Genomic DNA, 19,732 nt, shown 5'->3' on the forward strand with positions numbered 1-19,732 from the left:
ACCTTTAGCCCACTGGTTGCAGTGTTTCCCCAATGCTGGGTCTTGAACTAACAGTGGGCTGTGGGGTCAAAGTGGTGCCCCAGAGATGTTCCCCACCTTTCTAATGGGCAGCAGCATGAAGGAAAGCCTCAGAGGAACATGTGGAACAGGCTACTGACTCTGCTATTTGGCTCAAAGCACTTCCTCTGTGCTGCTGCCTAGATTCTGCTTTAGGCAGTGGGCTGGGAAGAGGGACCTGGGTACTACTAGTCACACAAAAGAAATGGCCAGAGTCAGCAGCCTGGAAGCAATTGCAGTCTAGCTGTGAGGGTAGAGGAGCTGACCAGGGCTGCAGGGAGAGCAAGAGCAAAGGAGAGCCAAGCAGGAGGTTTGGGGGCCAAATGGCTGCAGGACTGAGCACGAGGGACAGGACTAGAGGACTGAGGAGAGGGGGAGTAGTAGTAATAGTGGGTCCCCCAAAAAGCCACAATGCAGATGGTGGATCACTTTAGTAAAAAGTTTGGGAACCACTGGATTCAGGGTACTCACCTGGGTTCTGTTCCTCTCCGCCTGATGTGGAGAAGAAATTTGAATGTAGGTGTCCCACTTTGCACCTATGGGATACTCTGGTATTGGGCTTTCTCAATCTCTCCTGTGGAAGCTGTTCTGCTTTTTATAAATAAAGTCACTGGTGCAGGGACTTAAAGTTGGATCTCCCAAAACCTCGGTGAGCATCTAACCTATCAGGCTATAGTCATTCTATCTTTCCCTTGCTCAGTGACTATTCATTTTCATGCAACAATAAACAACTAATTTCAGCAGAGTAAAATCCCACCATTTTCATGAAGTTAAAATAGGTAGTTGATGGAAAAATGTATCTCAGATCTAGAAAAACCAGATGCCCTCTGAAAAAGATTGGACTAGAACCTGCTGCAGTGGGCATTAGTTAACTGCTCCCACCTCCTCCCCACCTTCCTCAAGCTCCTTTGCTTTTTTAAAATTAGAAACAAAAGCTCAGGCACCCAGTTTTCATCATAAGTGAGATGCTGGCAAAGAGTACATTAAAGTGGCCATTCTTCTCCGAACAAGAGGACATAGGAATTACATCCTCATGCTTAAGAATCAATATTTTACATTTGCAAAGCCTTGTACAAACAAACCACAGCTAGACATTGGGAGTGTAAGGTTCCCCAGCTGTAAAACTGGAGAAAAGATTAATTGTTTATAGCAAACTTGCTGTGGGACCTTGAGCAGAACCAGGAATTCCTGCTTTCTAACACTTTGTCCATTAAACAATGAAACATCTTGATTTATTACTCCTGCTCATGTCATTTTATATGCCCTATTTACACATGGAGATGCCTTTTGTATCTCCAGTAAAAGGAGTTGATGAAAAATAAAGGTACTTTAATATTAAATCAATTTTTAAAATTTTTAAGATACAAGTACTGCTAGCTTAGATAAGTTGGAAGATGCACAGCTGCTGGTAGTGGTTGTGTGAGATAAGGACAAAGTTAATTTGATTTCCTTACACAAGAGCTTTAAAAAGTGCAATGCTCTGACATTCAGTTGCCTGACTCAGGAGCAGGCCTCAGTTGTACATAAATACTAGGGATATTGTTTGCATCCAAAGAAAGTTGCCTTAAAACTGGGACTAGCCTCAGACTGGTTACATGTTTAGGTTTCAACAGGACAGTCCCCACCCTTTGAGACAGCTTATAGCTTAGGCCAAGGGTTCCTATCGTTCTTTTTGGAAATTTCCCCTTGCTCTTGTGCAATACTCCATTTATTATAATCTATTGTATATAGGATTGATATTTGGTCACCTAAGAGCAGGAAGATGGAAATTGCCCCAGGTACTTAGTGGTTGGCTTAATACCCTGAAGGATGAGCGCTTGTATCCCTGTCTCATCTAATGGAACAATCAGGGAACAATGGAAGCAGATGGCTGACTGGATGGATGGACAATAAGGTGGATAGAAAGCTGGCTAGATTGTTGGGCTCAATGGGTAGTGATCAACAGCTCGATGTCTAGTTTGCAGCCAGTATCAAGCTGAGTGCCCCAGAGGTCGGTTTTGTTCAACATCTTTATTAATGATCTGGATGATGGGATTAATTGCACCCTCAGCAAGTTTGCAGATGACACTAAGCTGGAGGGGAGAGGTAGATATGATGGAGAATAAGGTCCAGAGTGACCTAGACAAATTGAAGGATTGGGCCAAAAGAAACCTGATGAGGTTCAAGAAGCGCAAGGGCAGAGTTCTGTACTTAGGAAGGAAGAATCCCATGCACGGCTACAGGCTGGGGACCGACTGGCTAAGTAACAGTTCTGCTGAAAAGGACCTGGGGATTATAGTGGACAAGAAGCTGGATATTAGTCAGCAGTGTGCCCTGGTTGCCAAGGTCAATGGTATATTAGGCTGTATTAGGAGCATTGCTAGCAGATTAAGGGAAGTGATTATTCCCCTCTATTTGGCACTGGTGTATTGTGTCCAGTTTTGGTCCCCCCACTACAGAAGGGACGTGGAGAAAGTCCAGCAGAGGGCAACAACAATGATTAGGGGGCTGGGGCACATGACTTATGAGGAGAGGCTGAGGGAACTGGGATTGTTCAGTCTGCAGAAGAGAAGAGTGAGGGGGGATTTGATAGCAGCCTTCAATTACCTGAAGGGGGGTTCTAAAGAGGATGGAGCTAGGCGGTTATCAGTGATGATAGAACAAGAAGCAATGGTTTACAAGTTGCACTGGGGGAGGTCTAGGTTGGATACTGGGAAACACTATTTCACTAGGAGGGTGGTGAAACACTGGAATGGGTTACCTAGGGAGGTGGTTTTTAAGGCCTTGGCTGAGATGATTTAGTTGGTGTTGTTCCTGCTTTGAGGAGGGGACTGGACTAGATGACCTCTTGAGGTCTCTTCCAACTCTAATCTTCTATGGTTCTATGACAGCATCTGCTGCTTTTGATCCCAGGCCACAACATGAAAAGACACAGGTACGGCCCAGGCAATAGCTGGTTATATTCAACGCTCTGCCCTCCTCCATTTCTGAATTACAAATCTGGTTACTTTTTAAAAATGTTTGAGATATCTAAAAGTTACACACGACAAGTCAGTAGGATTTTCTTTTAATAGGTACTGAAAAAGGGCAGGATGTGTTTCCCTCTCTAGCTGAAATCTCCATATTCAACATTTTAAAAAAATTTCCTATGGATTAGTTGCTGCAGAAACTTTCAAGGGAAAGCTATAATATTCTTTGCTTCTTAACGCACATAGTTCTTGGGAAACAACTGGAAGAGCTTGCCTTCTTGAGTAGGTTCATATCCATATTTCTCAAGGTTATTGGGGTCAAAAGTTCCTTCTTTAATATCCTTCTCAATCTGTGGGGCAACAACTTCCATGAAAAGCTGTTTGGCCGTCAGTGGTGGTTCTGTCCCTTTAGGAGTCTTATAGGAAACATATGGTTTGAGCTTAAACCCTGTCAAATCCGGAACCACAAATTCAGGGACCATTTCCTTAATTTTGATAAATTTCCCACCTAAGGTGACATAACCCAATTTCCTGGCTCCTCTGCCTTTGTTATGGCTTCTGGGTCCACGTTTGCTGGTAAATTCAGCCATTCTGTCTGCACCTCGGACCAGGCCTCGAGCGAGGTTGGTAAGCAACCCCATGCTGAATGTCTGCAAGAGGGAACAAAAGGCGGCGTAAGAAGAGAGCGCGAGCGGCTGTTCCTCGCACGGCGCGTGGGTAGGACTCTGGCCTGCGCTTCGCTGGGGTAGAGAAGAGCCCGGGAACTCCCGCTGCACACAGCCCGCGCCGCTGCTCCGAGCGGGCCCCAGCCCTCGCCGCTTCCCTCCCAGCCGTAGCGCCTCAGCAGCCGGCTGCCCGCGCGGGTGGGGACCAGCCCGCCGTGCCCGGCAGGCGCAGCCGGCCTGGGGCCCCCGAGCCACGGGCGGGTGGGGCCGCCGCGGGTCCCTCTGGACAGGCCGCCGGGACGAGGGGGTGGCCTGACCCGTCTCTCCGGCGCGGCCCCTGGCACCCGGCCCCGCGCCACCGACGGCGCCTCTGGCGAGAGACTCTCCCACGTCCCGCCTCACCGGCGCCGCGCTCCCCCTCAGCCGCTCGACGCTCGCCCGCGGCGCAACTGCGCGGCCGCCGTGACGGCACGTGTCAAGGCTCTGGCCAATCAGCGCGGAGAGTCGGGCCGGCGCGAGGACGGAAACGTCATCGCGTCGCGCGTGCGCACACGGCGTCTTTTGCTGGCGGAAGCGGCGCGGGAAGCACGGTCCCGTTTCTTGAGTGACCTCTGCCCTGACTTTTAACCCCTGACCTCCTTTGCAGCCCCCCCCCCGTCTCCTGTCGAGAAGAGACGCTTTAACGGCGCCGGGAGCCCCTCGGTGAGTCACCCCGCCTCCTGGGCGCTCCCGGCCCCGCTGCCCCAGGGGCTGGACCGCGAGCGTCCCGTCCCCGCCGCCTCGGCCCGGCCCGGCCCGGCCCCGCCCCCCACCGGCCCCGCCTCTGCTGAGATTCCCCCGCACGCGAGGTCACCGCGGAGCTGGGTGCTGCCGGCGGCGCTGGGCGCCTCAAGGCAGCGGTTTGGAGCCTCTCCCAGCCCCTGGCTGCTCTGGGGCCTCGCTGGAGGCTTGGGCCCCATCTGGCCGTGGCCGGAGCAGTGACGGGCAGCGGCACGGGGAGGCGATGGGCCCCCGTTTACTCACGGCGCTTCTGCAGAGTCCGCTCTCGCGCGGCGCGTCCCCTCTTGGATGCGGGGTTATTGCAGTGAGCGCTGGGTATCCCGGGGCAGCACGACGCTAACCTGCCCCAATGCTTGGCTGGGGTAGGGTGAGAATTATCATTGCTGTTTGCAGCGTGGTTTTCGCTGTGTTGGTCCCAGGGCTGTAGAGAGACAAGGTGGGTGGGGTAACACCTTTTATTGGACCCACTTCTGTTGGTGTGAGAGACAAACTTTTGCGCTGACGCAGAGCTCTGCGTCGCGTCTGGGAAAGGTACTCGGTGTGTTTGAGTGCCTTTCTCAGACCTGAAGAAGATCTCTTTGTAAGCTTAAAAGCTTATCTTGCCCACCAACAGAAGTGGGTCCAATAAAAGACATTACCACATCCGCTTTGTGTCTCTATTTATTATTGTTATTTATTTATATTGCAGTAGCTATTAAAAAGCATTGAGCATTGTGCTCAGTGCTGTACAAACACAAAGGAGATGGAGTCTTCACCTTAGAGAGTTCTCAATCTAAAGCCCCAATTGTACAGAGATTTACCTGCTTGCTTAATTTTACATATAGTGAATATTCCCATTGATTGTACTGCAGTAGTCCTTCAGTGTGACTACTCATAATGCAAAAATTTAAGCCTTTAGAAGAGCAGGGTCTAAATAGACAGGAAAAAACATAAACAAAATGTCAAAGTATATTGTGAATCAGTTTCCTCCCCCCCATCCCCCCAAGCCTTGCAAAATTGTCATGTAAGTGTACCAGCCCAGGCACAAAAATCTACTTATCTACCCTTTTTGATGTTAATAATTAATGAAAAATGATTTTTTAAAAGTAAAACTGACTAGCCTTTTAAGTGAATAAACAAAAAACACAAAGATGCTGCATCACAAAATGTCCTTCATTTTGACAGCTATAGTTTACTATAGTGGTTTTCAACCTTTTTTCATTTGTGGACCCCTAACAAATTTTACATGATTGTGCGGACCCCTTTGGAAACCTTAGTCATCGTCTCTGGACCCCAGAGACCATAGGTTGAAAATCCCTGGTTTAGTGTATAACTTAGGATACTTCATAGTGTACTAATGAATGTAACATTGTGTAGTCTGTCAAAATCAAATAAAAGCATAATGAGGTGGCAAGAATGCACTACATTTTAGTACAGGAGGTAAAGTGTACAGATTAATGGAATTCACATTTAAGCTAATAGAAAATCCTTTACATCCATTATACTTACAGGGGATGTTTCTTCATATTTAAATAATAAGACATGCATGATAGGGTGAATATTGTGGTTTTTTCCCCAGTTTTTTAAAATTGAGTTTCATTAGATCTCTGTGTAGTTAGTGTACAAATTTATATAAATAAAAATATTGACAGAAAATAATGTTGTTTTTCATAATTTGAGCAGAAAAACTAAGATTCATAAGACTCAAAATAAAATCTGTTATACTTTTAAATATTTTACTTTTTCATTGTGGAATATGGAATTATTTACTAGAAATGCTGAAATACTTTAAAAATGTCCCTCAAAAAATATTTAATTAAAACTTTTTCTGTAAATAGTGACTAAAAGGGACAGTGTCAGCTTGAAATCTATTCTGTTTAAAAGAGATATAAGAAATTTAGTTTAAGGCACTTGTTGCTGCCTTTGAGTCCCCATTCCAGTTTCTGTGGTTTTATTTTTTGTTTTGTTTCATTTTTAATGAATTTGTCTTCCCTGTTGCTGTGTAAAAGGTTGACAGCAGAGGAAATTGACTAATTGCGTGACTCATTGGATTAGCCACTGTTACCTTAAACTCAGTCTTTCAGGAAGATAATTTGTTGGGGTACAAAATAGGGCTGCTGTTTTTTAAGGCTTTGGGAAGAATGTTAGGCTATGTCTACAATTTTGTCATTCGTGGGTGTGAAAAAAACTCACCTCTGACATAAGTTTTACCAACAAAAATGCCGGTCTGGACAGCATTATGTCGGCAGGAGACCATCTCCTGCCGACATAGCTATCTCTGGTCATTGGGGGTGGTTTAATTATGCTGACGGGAGAGCTCTCTGCTGCTGGCATAGAGTGGCTACATAGGAGACCTTACAGTGGTTCAGCTGCAGCAGTACAGCTGTGCTGCTGTAAGGTCTGTAGTGTAGACATAGTGTTAGTTTCATTTAATTACTGATTGGGTAATTATGAACTGTGCTTAAAAAAAGCAAACACCATGCAATGGGATAAGACAAGCTAATGTTCATCGCAGAAGCAGTATTTTTGGCACATATGTAGTACTTTATAGTATTGTTCCCCAGAAAACTCAAACTGTTTGCATAAAGGCATTATGTAGGATATGGTGACGCTGTGTATTAGAACTTCCTAGGTTGACCTGGCTACTGATCTGCAGTTCAGGTCTATGCTTTGAATTGTGTTAAGTACTGTGTCAGGTCTGGGTTTTCTAATGGTTCTACAAGTGGTAACGATATGGCTATGAAAGTATAAGGGAAAAGACGCCTGTAACAGCTGATGGTCTTTGCCTGAAAACTGCATCATGTTAAAAGTGGGGACCTTGCTGGAAAATGGTGTTTGTTTTGCTGACTCAATGGTACAATTAGCTTGTTACGCCCACCTGGGTATAAGGTATAAGGAAAGTGGATATAGCCCTCAGGGACTGAGAGAGCACACGCTGCACTGTAGGTTTTGGAGCAAAAAATGAAACCTAAGCATAGCCTTATGCTCTGGTGAGGTAAGCATAGTGGTAGTCAGGCTTGAAGAGAAGGCTTGGGCTGGGTTTTCAGTTTGGAAGTAGTGGGTAAATACATTAAGATCGCAGGAGGGATGACTTTTAGATCTGTTGCCTTGTGTACATTACAAAGCCTTGACTTCTCTAGACAAAAAAATGTATTTTTCAATCTGTATTAAGCTAACCGATACTAAAATCTTAGGGTCGACAAGGCAGTTGCAGTTTTAAACTGAGTTAGCTGTTCGAGGTGAATGCCATAGGGTTTACCTTGAGCAGCTAACACAGATTAAAATTACAACTACTTTGTCCATCACTAGGATTTTAACATGGGTTAGCAAAACACCAGTAAAACTCATCTTTTTTCTCAGTGAAGATACAGGCCAAATGTTTAAAAACAAATCTCATTGTTGCTAATAGCAATTCAGTGGCACTTGTATTAGAAACAGTGGGAGCCCTAGCATGGAAGGCTCTCTGGCTCCAGCAGCCATTTTCAATATTATGTTTGGGACTTTCTTTGAGCAGGTTTAATTAATTTGGTGGGATGGGGGTGCTGGCTTGTTGTTTTCTGTTTGGGCTGCATATGAGACCCTTGATTGAAACCCATAAACACAGCTTGGTTGCCACGTAGAGAGCTTCATTAATTATCATTGTTGTACTAAAATATTAGAACAGCAAATCATCACCCTGCTTGTTTATTTCTTCACTGAGAAACTTGCTGTTTCCTGTATTTTCTCTCAGGAAGATGAAGAAAAATGCAATATTTCTATTAACTTGCCTTGTCATGACAAATAAAGAAGCTTGGAGGATTAGTTCTCAAACACTTCGCATTATGGTTATTAACACTGACTGACTGTGGGAATGATGAATGTCACTTACTAACTAGGTTTTCTTCTCTCATTTATTTCCTCCCCTCCGCCCCCCCTTCCCCCCGCCCCAAGCCATGGGTGATGAGGACAGCAACTCCAGCCTTGAGGTACAGTATGCTGGATTTTTATATTTATACTCTGATTTATTCAAGCACTTATTGTGTTTCCAGTATCTGGAACTTAACTTGCCCAGTTTAGTAACATCTGGCTAACTTGTTAAAGAATATTGGCTTTAAATAAGAACTGTTCCACATGTAAGATATTTTGTTTTCACCCTCCAAAATCTTTAAAAGATTGGCCCCAGCTTGCTATCATTTTTCTAATCCTCTTCATCCAGTTGCATTTCTTATCTCCTCCAGCCTTCATTATAGTCTAAGATATTACCAAAGTAACGCAACGTAAACTGCATATAATATACTCCCACACTTCTTTGGTTGCCCTGTAGCTTTCAGGCCCCAATCCTGTGTATGCTTATGGATGCGCTTAACTTTGCTCAGGTGAGTTGTCCCATTCATTTCAATAATACAGCCACAGACTGAAGAGCTGGAAAAAGGTAGAGTCCCTTGACAGCTGCCTTTTACTATGGCTATACCTTGATGTACTAAAATATATGATTTAATAGAGCCTTAAGGCAGTTATGTGTTGGGAATTACTTATTCCTAGGGGAAAAAAAGGTAGGCCATGCCAGCTTTATTTAAATCACAGTTTCAGCAATCAAAGCATAACAACATGGAAACAAATCTACTTGACAAGCCAGGAGGATATCTGGTAATCTCAGAGGGAGCTGGTGGTAATAACAGCAAGACAAGGCTCTCTTTACTGGTGACTGCCCAGATGGGACATGCATCCCCGTCAGAAACAGCAAGGTAAAATTGTTGTAAAATTAGTTGTCAAGATAGAATTGTTGATTTACAGTCCCCGATGGACCCATAGTCTATTACAGCATGAACCCCGAAGAACATTCAGGGCACATTACCATATGACTTGCTATGATTTAGTAATTATTGGCAACAGAAGGTTGTGTATATTTGCCAGACATCTAAGGGGTATTGTCCTGGGAAGTAAACCATCTGGACTAATTCCCACAGGAAAGAGACTACTAGGAAAGAATAAGCAGGGATTAGTCTACCCACTAAACCGAACTCCCTCTTCCCCAGTCGCTATAGTATCATTCGAAAGAGATCCCATTGGGAACAAAAGAGCACAAGTTGTGGTGGGAGAAGACGTAGGGAATGGAACTACTCTTTGAATGAACAGGAAGGAGGAAGATTAAAAATAGCAGCATAAGGATTAAGCTAACAGTTGTAAGAATTTTTTACCTGTTTGTTTTCTCTGATAATCAGTGGTGGATTAATGGATGGGTCCTGAACCAATTTGGGGGCCCCTGCAGGTGTGCCAGAACCTGTGTAGAAGTGGGAGGGCCACCAGTGCTAGAACTGTGGCCCCACTCCCTGCTCCTCCTCTTCCCCTGAGGCTCCGCTTCCAGCCAGGCTGGAAGCCAGAGGTGGGCCATGGTAAGAGCTGCCCCAGAGAGCCTGGCTTGCTGTGGGGAGCCTTGGACCCTCCACCTCTCCTGGGCAGTGGGCCAGGTGACCTGAGAGCAGCCCTCGGTATGTGTCCCTGTCCCCTGGCGTGTGCCGCCCATGGTAGGTGGAGAGTCTGGGGCTCCACATGGTTGTCTGGGCTCTCTGCAGCTCTTACCATGGCACGGCTACAGTTTCCTGCCTGGGCAGGGGCCTTGAGGGGAAGAGGAGGAGCCGGGGGTGGGGCCTCATGGTGAGGGATATGTGGGGGGCCAAATGTTCTTTGTGTCCAGGCCCCAAAAAATCTTAATCCACCTCTGCCATAATATAATTATGTATAATTTAAAGCAAAGCTTGAAAAAGTTACCAGACACCTACTCGTTAGGTGATTTGAAATATTGAAAGGGGTGGCAGGTGGAAGAGAACTCAGGACTACAGAACCCCCAACTGCTGGAATTTCTGTAAATATGCTGGCCTGGACCTTGTTGGGGGACTCCATCTTTCATATGGCCTTTGGCTAGTGAGTCTCGTATGTTTAAACCCGTCCTGTCCCACATGGGTTATGAGGGAAAGAAGAAACTTTCTCTCTGCCCCTTCCATTCTTGACTGTTGAGTTGAGGGTGGCTCTACTTCTCTTATCCTTCACCCAAGTTCCTGGCTACTGCTCCAGTAAGTGTGTCTGTACTGGTCTGTCCGTAACCCAGTATCTGCATATTGTGTCCCGTCTCATCCGTAGTTTGGTACTTACTTCTGCTATATGCAGCATTTTTAATAACAGCTCTTGAAATGACCAGTGTTTTACTACTTTCCCTTGGCAGTTGGGATCAGCAGTGGAGCTGTTCTTATAATCAGGAGTAACCTACTGCATCAGTTCATATTTTGAAAAATGTTTCAGGTTATCATTAGTACTAGAAACCTAACTTTAAAAAGGAGTCCAAAGTAGGTTGGAAGCTGGTAGTTTAGAATTTTTCTGTTTAATGTTCAGTGTGTAGGAACTGAGTGCTAAGATTGGTGCAGAATTATTTACGTAACCTTAAATTGTGATTTCCATAATCTTTGAGTTTTTCTGTGCCTGTGTATAATGGTACACCTTTTCTTGAATTGCACTTAACAATCTGAATTGTGTCTTCCTAGGCAATTATTTTTAAAAGTATTATATGATCTTATTTCCTTAACATCACTTTTAAGGGCTTTCAGACTTTATGTAGGAGGTTCATAGACTCATAGATTCCAGTGCCTGAAGGGACTATTGTGATCATATAGTCTGATCCCCTATATAACACAGGCCATAGAACTTTCCCCCTCAAAATTCCTTTTGAGGTGATATATCCTATGGATCTTGTATAAATTATTGTATCTAAAATTAGGGTATGTCTACACTACGGAATAAGGTTGAATTTATAGAAGTTGGTTTTTTAGAAATCGGTTTTATATATTCGAGTGTGTGTGTCCCCACAGAAAATGCTCTAAGTGCATTAAGTGCATTAACTCGGCGGAGCGCTTCCACAGTACCGAGGCTAGAGTCGACTTCCGGAGCGTTGCACTGTGGGTAGCTATCCCACAGTTCCCGCAGTCTCCGCTGCCCATTGGAATTCTGGGTTGAGATCCCAATGCCTGATGGGGCTAAAACATTGTCGCGGGTGGTTCTGGGTACGTATCGTCAGGCCCCCGTTCCCTCCCTCCCTCCCTCCGTGAAAGCAAGGGCAGACAATCATTTCGTGCCTTTTTTCCTGAGTTACCTGTGCAGACGCCATACCACGGCAAGCATGGAGCCCGCTCAGGTAACCGTCACCCTATGTCTCCTGGGTGCTGGCAGACGCGGTACAGCATTGCTACACAGTAGCAGCAACCCCTTGCCTTGTGGCAGCAGACGGTACAGTATAACTGGTAGCCGTCATCGTCATGTCCGAGGTGCTCCTGGCCACACATGGGCGCAGGGACTAAATTTGGAGTGACTTGAGCAGGTCATTCTCTTTAGTCCTGCAGTCAGTCCTATTGAACCGTCTTATGGTGAGCGGGCAGGCGATACGGACTGCTAGCAGTCGTACTGTACCATCTTCTGCCAGGCAGGCAAGAGATGAGGATTGCTAGTAGTCGTATTGTACCATCTTCTGCCAGGCAGGCAAGAGATGAGGATGGCTAGCAGTCGTACTGTACCATCTTCTGCCGAGCAGCCATGAGATGTGGATGGCATGCAGTCCTTCTGCACCGTCTGCTGCCAGCCAAAGATGTAAAAGATAGATGGAGTGGGTCAAAACAAGAAATAGACCAGATTTGTTTTGTACTCATTTGCCTCCTCCCCTGTCTAGGGGACTCATTCCTCTAGGTCACACTGCAGTCACTCACAGAGAAGGTGCAGCGAGGTAAATCTAGCCATGTATCAATCAGAGGCCAGGCTAACCTCCTTGTTCCAATAAGAACGATAACTTAGGTGCACCATTTCTTATTGGAACCCTCCGTGAAGTCCTGCCTGAAATACTCCTTGATGTAAAGACACCCACTTTGTTGATTTTAGCTCCCTGAAGCCAACCCTGTAAGCCGTGTGGTTAGTCGCGCCTCCCTCTGTCAGAGCAACGGCAGACAATCGTTCCGCGCCTTTTTTCTGTGCGGACGCCATACCAAGGCAAGCATGGAGGCCGCTCAGCTCACTTTGGCAATTAGGAGCACATTAAACACCACACGCATTATCCAGCAGTATATGCAGCACCAGAACCTGGCAAAGCGATACCGGGCGAGGAGGCGCCGTCAGCGCGGTCACGTGAGTGATCAGGACATGGACACAGATTTCTCTGAAAGCATGGGCCCTGCCAATGCATGCATCATGGTGCTAATGGGGCAGGTTCATGCTGTGGAACGCCGATTCTGGGCTCGGGAAACAAGCACAGACTGGTGGGACCGCATAGTGTTGCAGGTCTGGGACGATTCCCAGTGGCTGCAAAACTTTCGCATGCGTAAGGGCACTTTCATGGAACGTTGTGACTTGCTTTCCCCTGCCCTGAGGCGCAAGAATACCAAGATGAGAGCAGCCCTCACAGTTGAAGCGAGTGGCGATAGCCCTGTGGAAGCTTGCAACGCCAGACAGCTACCGGTCAGTTGGGAATCAGTTTGGAGTGGGCAAATCTACTGTGGGGGCTGCTGTGATGCAAGTAGCCCACGCAATCAAAGATCTGCTGATATCAAGGGTAGTGACCCTGGGAAATGTGCAGGTCATAGTGGATGGCTTTGCTGCAATGGGATTCCCTAACTGTGGTGGGGCTATAGACGGAACCCATATCCCTATCTTGGCACCGGAGCACCAAGCCGCCGAGTACATAAACCGCAAGGGGTACTTTTCGATAGTGCTGCAAGCTCTGGTGGATCACAAGGGACGTTTCACCAACATCAACGTGGGATGGCCGGGAAAGGTGCATGATGCTCGCATCTTCAGGAACTCTGGTCTGTTTCAAAAGCTGCAGGAAGGGACTTTATTCCCAGACCAGAAAATAACTGTTGGGGATGTTGAATGCCTATATGTATCCTTGGGGACCCAGCCTACCCCTTAATGCCATGGCTCATGAAGCCTGGCAGCCTGGACAGTAGTCAGGAGCTGCTCAACTACAGGCTGAGCAAGTGCAGAATGGTGGTAGAATGTGCATTTGGACGTTTAAAGGCGCGCTGGCGCAGTTTACTGACTCGCTTAGACCTCAGCGAAACCAATATTCCCACTGTTATTACTGCTTGCTGTGTGCTCCACAATATCTGTGAGAATAAGGGGGAGACGTTTATGGCGGGGTGGGAGGTTGAGGCAAATCGCCTGGCTGCTGGTTACGCGCAGCCAGACACCAGGGCGGTTAGAAGAGCACAGGAGGGCGCGGTACGCATCAGAGAAGCTTTGAAAACCAGTTTCATGACTGGCCAGGCTACGCTGTGAAAGTTCTGTTTGTTTCTTGTTGATGAAACGCCCCACCCCTTGGTTCACTCTACTTCCCTGTAAGCTAACCACCCTCCCCTCCTCCCTTTAATCACCGCTTGCAGAGGCAATAAAGTCATTGTTGCTTCACATTCATGCATTCTTTATTCATTCATCACACAAATAGGGGGATGACTACCAAGGTAGCCCAGGAGGGGTGGTGAAGGAGGGAAGGAAAATGCCACACAGCACTTTAAGCACAGCACTTTAAAAGTTTACAACTTTAAAATTTATTGAATGACAGCCTTCTTTTTTTTGGGCAATCCTCTGTGGTGGAGTGGCTGGTTGGCCGGAGGCCCCCCCACCGCGTTCTTGGGCGTCTGGGTGTGGAGGCTATGGAACTTGGGGAGGAGGGCGGTTGGTTCCAGAGGGGCAGCAGTGGCAGTCTGTGCTCCAGCTGCCTTTGCTGCAGCTCAACCATACACTGGAGCATACTGGTTTGGTCCTGCAGCAGCCTCAGCATTGAATCCTGCCTCCTCTCATCACGCTGCCGCCACATTTGAGCTTCAGCCCTGTCTTCAGCCCGCCACTTACTCTCGTCAGCCCGCCACCTCTCCTCCCGGTCATTTTGTGCTTTCCTGCACTCTGACATTATTTGCCTCCACACATTCGTCTGTGCTCTGTCAGTGTGGGAGGACAGCATGAGCTTGGAGAACATTTCATCATGAGTGCGTTTTTTTTCTTTCTAAGCTTCACTAGCCTCTGGGAAGGAGAAGATCCTGTGATCATTGAAACACATGCAGCTGGTGGAGAAAAAAAAAAGAGACAGTGGTATTTAAAAAGACACATTTTATAAAACAGTGGCTACACTCTTTCATAGAATAACATAGAATATCAGGGTTGGAAGGGACCTCAGGAGGTCATCTAGTCCAACCCCCTGCTCAAAGCAGGACCAATCCCCAATTTTTGCCCCCGATCACTAAATGGCCCCCTCAGGGATTGAACTCACAACCCTGGGTTTAGCAGGCCAATGCTCAAACCACTGAGCTATCCCTCCCCCCCAAGCAAGGTTTCAGGGTAAACCTTGCCGTTAACATTACATACATAGCACATGTGCTTTCGTTACAAGGTCGCATTTTGCCTCCTCCTACCGCGTGACTACCCCCTCAACCTTCCCCCCTCCCTGTGGCTAACAGCGGGGAACATTTCTGTTTAGCCACAGGCAAACAGCCCAGCAGGAATGGGCTCCTCTGAGTGTCCCCTGAAGAAAAGCACTCTATTTCAACCAGGTGACCATGAATTATATCTCACTCTCCTGAGGATAACGCAGAGAGATAAAGAACGGATGTTGTTTGAATGCCAGCAAACATACACTGCAATGCTTTGTTCTACAATGATTCCCGAGTACGTGTTACTGGCCTGGAGTGGTAAAGTGTCCTACCATGAAGGACGCAGTAAGGCTGCCCTCCCCAGAAACCTTTTGCAAAGGCTTTAGGACTACATCTAGGATAACCGCAAATGCCAGGGCAAAGTAATCCTTTCACATGCTTGCTTTTAAACCATGTATAGTATTTTAAAAGGTACACTCACCAGAGGTCCCTTCTCCGCCTGCTGGGTCCAGGAGGCAGCCTTGGGTGGGTTCGGGGGGTACTGGCTCCAGGTCTAGGGTGAGAAACAGTTCCTGGCTGTCGGGAAAACCGGTTTCTCCGCTTGCTTGCTGTGAGCTATCTACAACCTCCTCCTCCTCCTCATCTTCTTCATCCCCAAAACCTGCTTCCGTATTGCCTCCATCTCCATTGAAGGAGTCAAACAACACGGCTGGGGTAGTGGTAGCTGAACCCCCTAAAATGGCATGCAGCTCATCATAGAAGTGGCATGTTTGGGGCTCTGACCCAGAGCGGCTGTTCGCCTCTCTGGTTTTCTGGTAGGCTTGCCTCAGCTCCTTCAGTTTCAGGCGGCACTACTTCAGGTCCCTGTATGGCCTCTGTCCTTCATGCCCTGGGAGATTTTCACAAAGGTTTTGGCATTTCGAAAACTGGAACGGAGTTCTGATAGCACGGATTCCTCTCCCCAAACAGCGATCAGATCCCGTACCTCCTGTTCGGTCCATGCTGGAGCTCTTTTGCGATTCTGGGACTCCATCATGGTCACCTGTGCTGATGAGCTCTGCATGGTCACCTGCAGCTTGCCACGCTGGCCAAACAGGAAATGAGATTCAAAAGTTCGCAGTTCTTTTCCTGTCTACCTGGCCAGTGCATCTGAGTTGAGAGTGCTGTCCAGAGCGGTCAGAATGGAGCACTCTGGGATAGCTCCCGGAGGCCAATACCATCGAATTGTGTCCACAGTACCCCAAATTCGAGCCGGCAACGTCGATTTAAGTGCTAATCCACTTGTCAGGGGTGGAGTAAGGAAATCGATTTTAAGAGCCCTTTAAGTCGAAATAAAGGGTTTCATTGTGTGGACGGGTGCAGGTTTACATCGATTTAACGCTGCTAAATTCGACCTAAAGTCCTAGTGTAGACCAGGGCTTAGTTTGTTCTGGTAACAAATTGGAAAAATTGTGGCTTTGTGATGGTACAGAAAGTTACTATTTTAGCTGACTGCCCTCAAATCACAGCTCTCATTTGCTTCTAGTATATTGAGAGTTATAGTGCATTTTAGAAACATAATGTATTCATACAAAATATTGGTACAGTTCTTAAAATATTAGGTCTTATTTTGAGAAAGCATGTTGTATATTTCGAAACTGTATTGCCTTCGGTACAGATTTCCTGTCCTCTTAGAACATATTGTCAGATTTGAAATAAAGAACACCCTGCAGAGGCGCAGTTTGTTGGTGGGACTGAGAGAACACTGCACTGGTTATGTTTGATTAAGTTTTGGAAAATAGATTTGTAACCATAAAGGCTAGAAAGCTCTTTAAAAAAGTTTTATTTATTTATTTTGTTTTTAGATGAAAACTAACTGAACTCTGCAGTGGAATGGAGCCATTGTTGACTTAAAAAAAACCAAAAAACTGTGGAATTCATGACAGTGACAAACAGCCAGCCATAATACTCTTTAGGCCAGATTGAGCACTTATCTGAAGTTAGATGACAAAACATTTTACGTCTAAAACTTCACAGTCAACAGTTGTTTTAGACTAACTGCTGTAAGTTCACATTTTGAAAGTTATCTTCACAACTAAAAGGGTTAGGTGTATGCAACTTCAATTTTGTTAAAATAGCTTGTATTTTGCAAAATCTGAATGTCAGATTGTAAATTTATCAAACAAAGTTCCTGACAGGTATATTGTACAGTTAAACTTATAGCAAATAAATAATTAAAATATTTTTAAAAATTTGAAATTGCTGACAAAGTAAATAATCACTGCAAAGCATTAAAAATTCATACATATGTATATTTCAAACTTCTGAAATGAATGAGTGGTCAGTTGTAAATGGACAAAAATCCCCCCCCTTGTGAAAAATCAGATTTTTGTTTTGAGTTTTCATATAAGTAGTTCTGAAAACAATCTAAGAACACTATGTGCTTCTACAACTAAAAAGTTAGTGAATAAAGTAAGCTTTATAATGGAACATAGATTGCCACTCAATAGTTAAAATTGTAATCTGTATCTCTCTAAAACAGTCAAGAATCATGCTGTGTAATTTGGATACACAACAGGAAACATTTATGTGGCAGCTGGGTGGGATCTCCTGTCTTCAATCAGAATATGGTTGTGGCAAGAGGGAAAAGCTGAGGGTTATTCCTGGGGGAATTTTGCAACAAAAAATTAAAAATTCTGCACACAATATTTTACAAACATACTTGTTGACAGGTATTTTAACAATACGGACAACAAAAAAGATTCAGGAAATGTTTTTTGACAAATAAATTCCTTACTAGGCATATTTTTACAGAACTCTGAGTAATAATTCATTTAAACTACAGTACAGAAACGTATTTCCCGCACCCCTCAGAAGCTGTGCAAAGGCTTGGGAGAGTCAGGGGTAACGGAGAAGCTGAGGGAGAGGGAAGTAAATTGCTGGGAAGGAGCCTGGGTGTGAATTTGGAGGGTTGTTGGGCATGGGTGGGAAAAGTATGGAACAAAAATTTGTGGGGGCAGGGAGGGATTGTTTGGGAGCATCCCCATGCAGACCCTGGCTGTCCCCTAGCCTCTCCCATTTAGTCAGGCACATCTGCCCCTGTCCCCATGTGTTCCTGTATCCCCATGTGTCCTTGCACCCCCGTCCACATGTGTTCATCTGCCTCCACTCAGACACCCACTCCCCCATCCCTATGTGTCCCTGCCCCCATGTGGCTCTGTGCCCCCATTCAGCCACCCCCTGTCCCTATGTGTCTCTGAACCCACTTCGCCACCCTCTGTCCCTGTGTAGCTCTGCACCCCCTCTCCCATCACTATGTGGCCCTGAACCTCCCTCCCCCCTGTGGCCCTATGCCTCCACTCTCATTCAGCCCCTGCCCCAGTCTGTCATCCCCCACTAGCCCTTATGAGCCCGTGTCTGACCACCCTCCAGCACCCTGCGCTGTCTATTTCCCCATAGCCCATGTCTCCTGACCTGGCCTGACAGGTGCTGTGAAGAAGGCAGGCTCTTTCTCGTCTTTAGCTGGCTGGGAGCTGCTGCTGCGCTGTAGTGGCACAGCACCCTCTGGTGGGCAAAAGGCAGAACTGCAGACACATTTTGGCAGAAGCTTTTTTTCTGCACAAAAAATTAAAAATATGCTTGGTTCATTAAACATGTGCAGTAGCACAGAATTCCCCCAGGAATAAAGAGTGGTGTAGGAAAACTTCAGATGTCTGTACTTTTTGTCTTTTACTTTTTTTAAACAACTAGAATGTTCTAGTAACTCTTTTTGTAAGTTAAATGTATTGTTAACCATACCTGTTCTCAGATGATGCCTCTGAATTTCCAGTGTATGATGGTTTTTAAATAAAATAAAATCAAAATAAGTTATATGAGCACTAATCTTGGGGAAAGAAGACTAATGGTATCCAATCTAATATGTACTGTGATGGATTTGGAGGGGCCTATAATAATTTTCATAGATTCATAGATATTTAGGCCAGAAGGGACCATTATGATCATCTAGTCTGACCTCCTGCACAATGCAGGCCACAGAATTTCACCCACCACTCCTAAAAAAGACCTCACACCTATATCTATGCTATTGAAGTCCTCAAATTGTAGTTTGAAGACCTCAAGGAGCAGAGAATCCTCCAGCAAGTGACCCGTGCCCCATGCTACAGAGGAAGGCGAAAAACCTCCAGGGCCTTCCAATCTGCCCTGGAGGAAAATTCCTTCCCGACCCCAAATATGGCGATCAGCTAAACCCTGAGCATATGGGCAAGATTCATCAGCCAGATACTACAGAAAATTCTTTCCCGGGTAACTTGGATCTTACCCCATCTAAAAACCCATCACAGGCCATTGGGCCTATTTACCATGAATATTTAATTACCAAAACCATGTTATCCCATCATACCATCTCCTCCATAAACTTATCGAGTTTAATCTTAAAGCAAGATAGATCTTTTGCCCCCACTACTTCCCTCGGAAGGCTATTCCAAAACTTCACTCCTCTGATGGTTAGAAACCTTCATCTAATTTCTAATCTAAATTTCCTAGTGGCCAGTTTATATCCATTTGTTCTTGTGTCCACATTGGTACTGAGTTTAAATAATTCCTCTCCCTCTCTGGTATTTATCCCTCTGATATATTTATAGAGAGCAATCATATCTCCCCTCAACCTTCTTTTAGTTAGGCTAAACAAGCCAAGCTCCCTGAGTCTCCTTTCATAAGACAAGTTTTCCATTCCTCGGATCATCCTAGTAGCCCTTCTCTGTACCTGTTCCAGTTTGAATTCATCCTTCTTAAACATGGGAGACCAGAACTGCACACAGTATTCCAGGTGAGGTCTCACCAGTGCCTTATATAACGGTACTAAAACCTCCTTATCCCTACTGGAAATACCTCTCCTGATGCATCCCAAGACGACATTAGCTTTTTTCACAGCCATATCACATTGGCA

At 45.8% G+C, this 19,732-nt stretch overlaps 2 protein-coding genes across 13 annotated transcripts in view; one reads left to right on the forward strand and one right to left on the reverse strand.

The window, feature by feature from the left end:
- Positions 1–3,087: 3,087 nt before the first annotated feature.
- MRPL41 (mitochondrial ribosomal protein L41) lies at positions 3,088–4,884 on the reverse strand. 3 transcript variants are annotated; one of them, XM_073314056.1, is made up of 2 exons: positions 4,694–4,884; positions 3,088–3,655 (listed from the first exon to the last, which is right to left on the reverse strand). In XM_073314056.1, the coding sequence occupies exon 2, from the start codon at positions 3,644–3,646 to the stop codon at positions 3,239–3,241; it is 408 nt and encodes a 135-aa protein (XP_073170157.1). In that variant the 5' UTR covers positions 3,647–3,655; positions 4,694–4,884; the 3' UTR covers positions 3,088–3,238. The 3 variants fall into 3 exon arrangements, with proteins under 3 accessions (XP_073170157.1, XP_073170156.1, XP_073170158.1); XM_073314055.1 differs by lacking the exon at positions 4,694–4,884 and adding an exon at positions 4,073–4,176; XM_073314057.1 differs by lacking the exon at positions 4,694–4,884 and adding an exon at positions 3,988–4,068.
- The window catches only part of PNPLA7 (patatin like domain 7, lysophospholipase), a 443,243-nt gene continuing 427,709 nt past the window's right edge, over positions 4,199–19,732 (forward strand). For 6 of the 10 annotated variants that reach the window (XR_012155226.2, XM_078849029.1, XM_073314052.2 and 3 more), the window contains exons 1-2: positions 4,574–4,812; positions 8,360–8,394. Coding sequence is in view for 8 of the 10 variants with exons in the window: in XM_078849029.1 (XP_078705155.1) it covers positions 4,800–4,812; positions 8,360–8,394 (48 nt within the window). In the remaining 2 variants the exon portion in view is untranslated. Of the gene's footprint in view, positions 4,373–4,572; positions 4,813–8,359; positions 8,395–19,732 lie in introns of those variants that run through there. The other 4 variants (XR_012155225.2, XM_073314044.2, XM_073314045.2 and 1 more) reach the window with 3 other exon arrangements.

This window comes from Lepidochelys kempii, chromosome 16 (assembly GCF_965140285.1).
Source record: "Lepidochelys kempii isolate rLepKem1 chromosome 16, rLepKem1.hap1, whole genome shotgun sequence".
Lineage (NCBI taxonomy): Eukaryota > Metazoa > Chordata > Testudines > Cheloniidae > Lepidochelys > Lepidochelys kempii.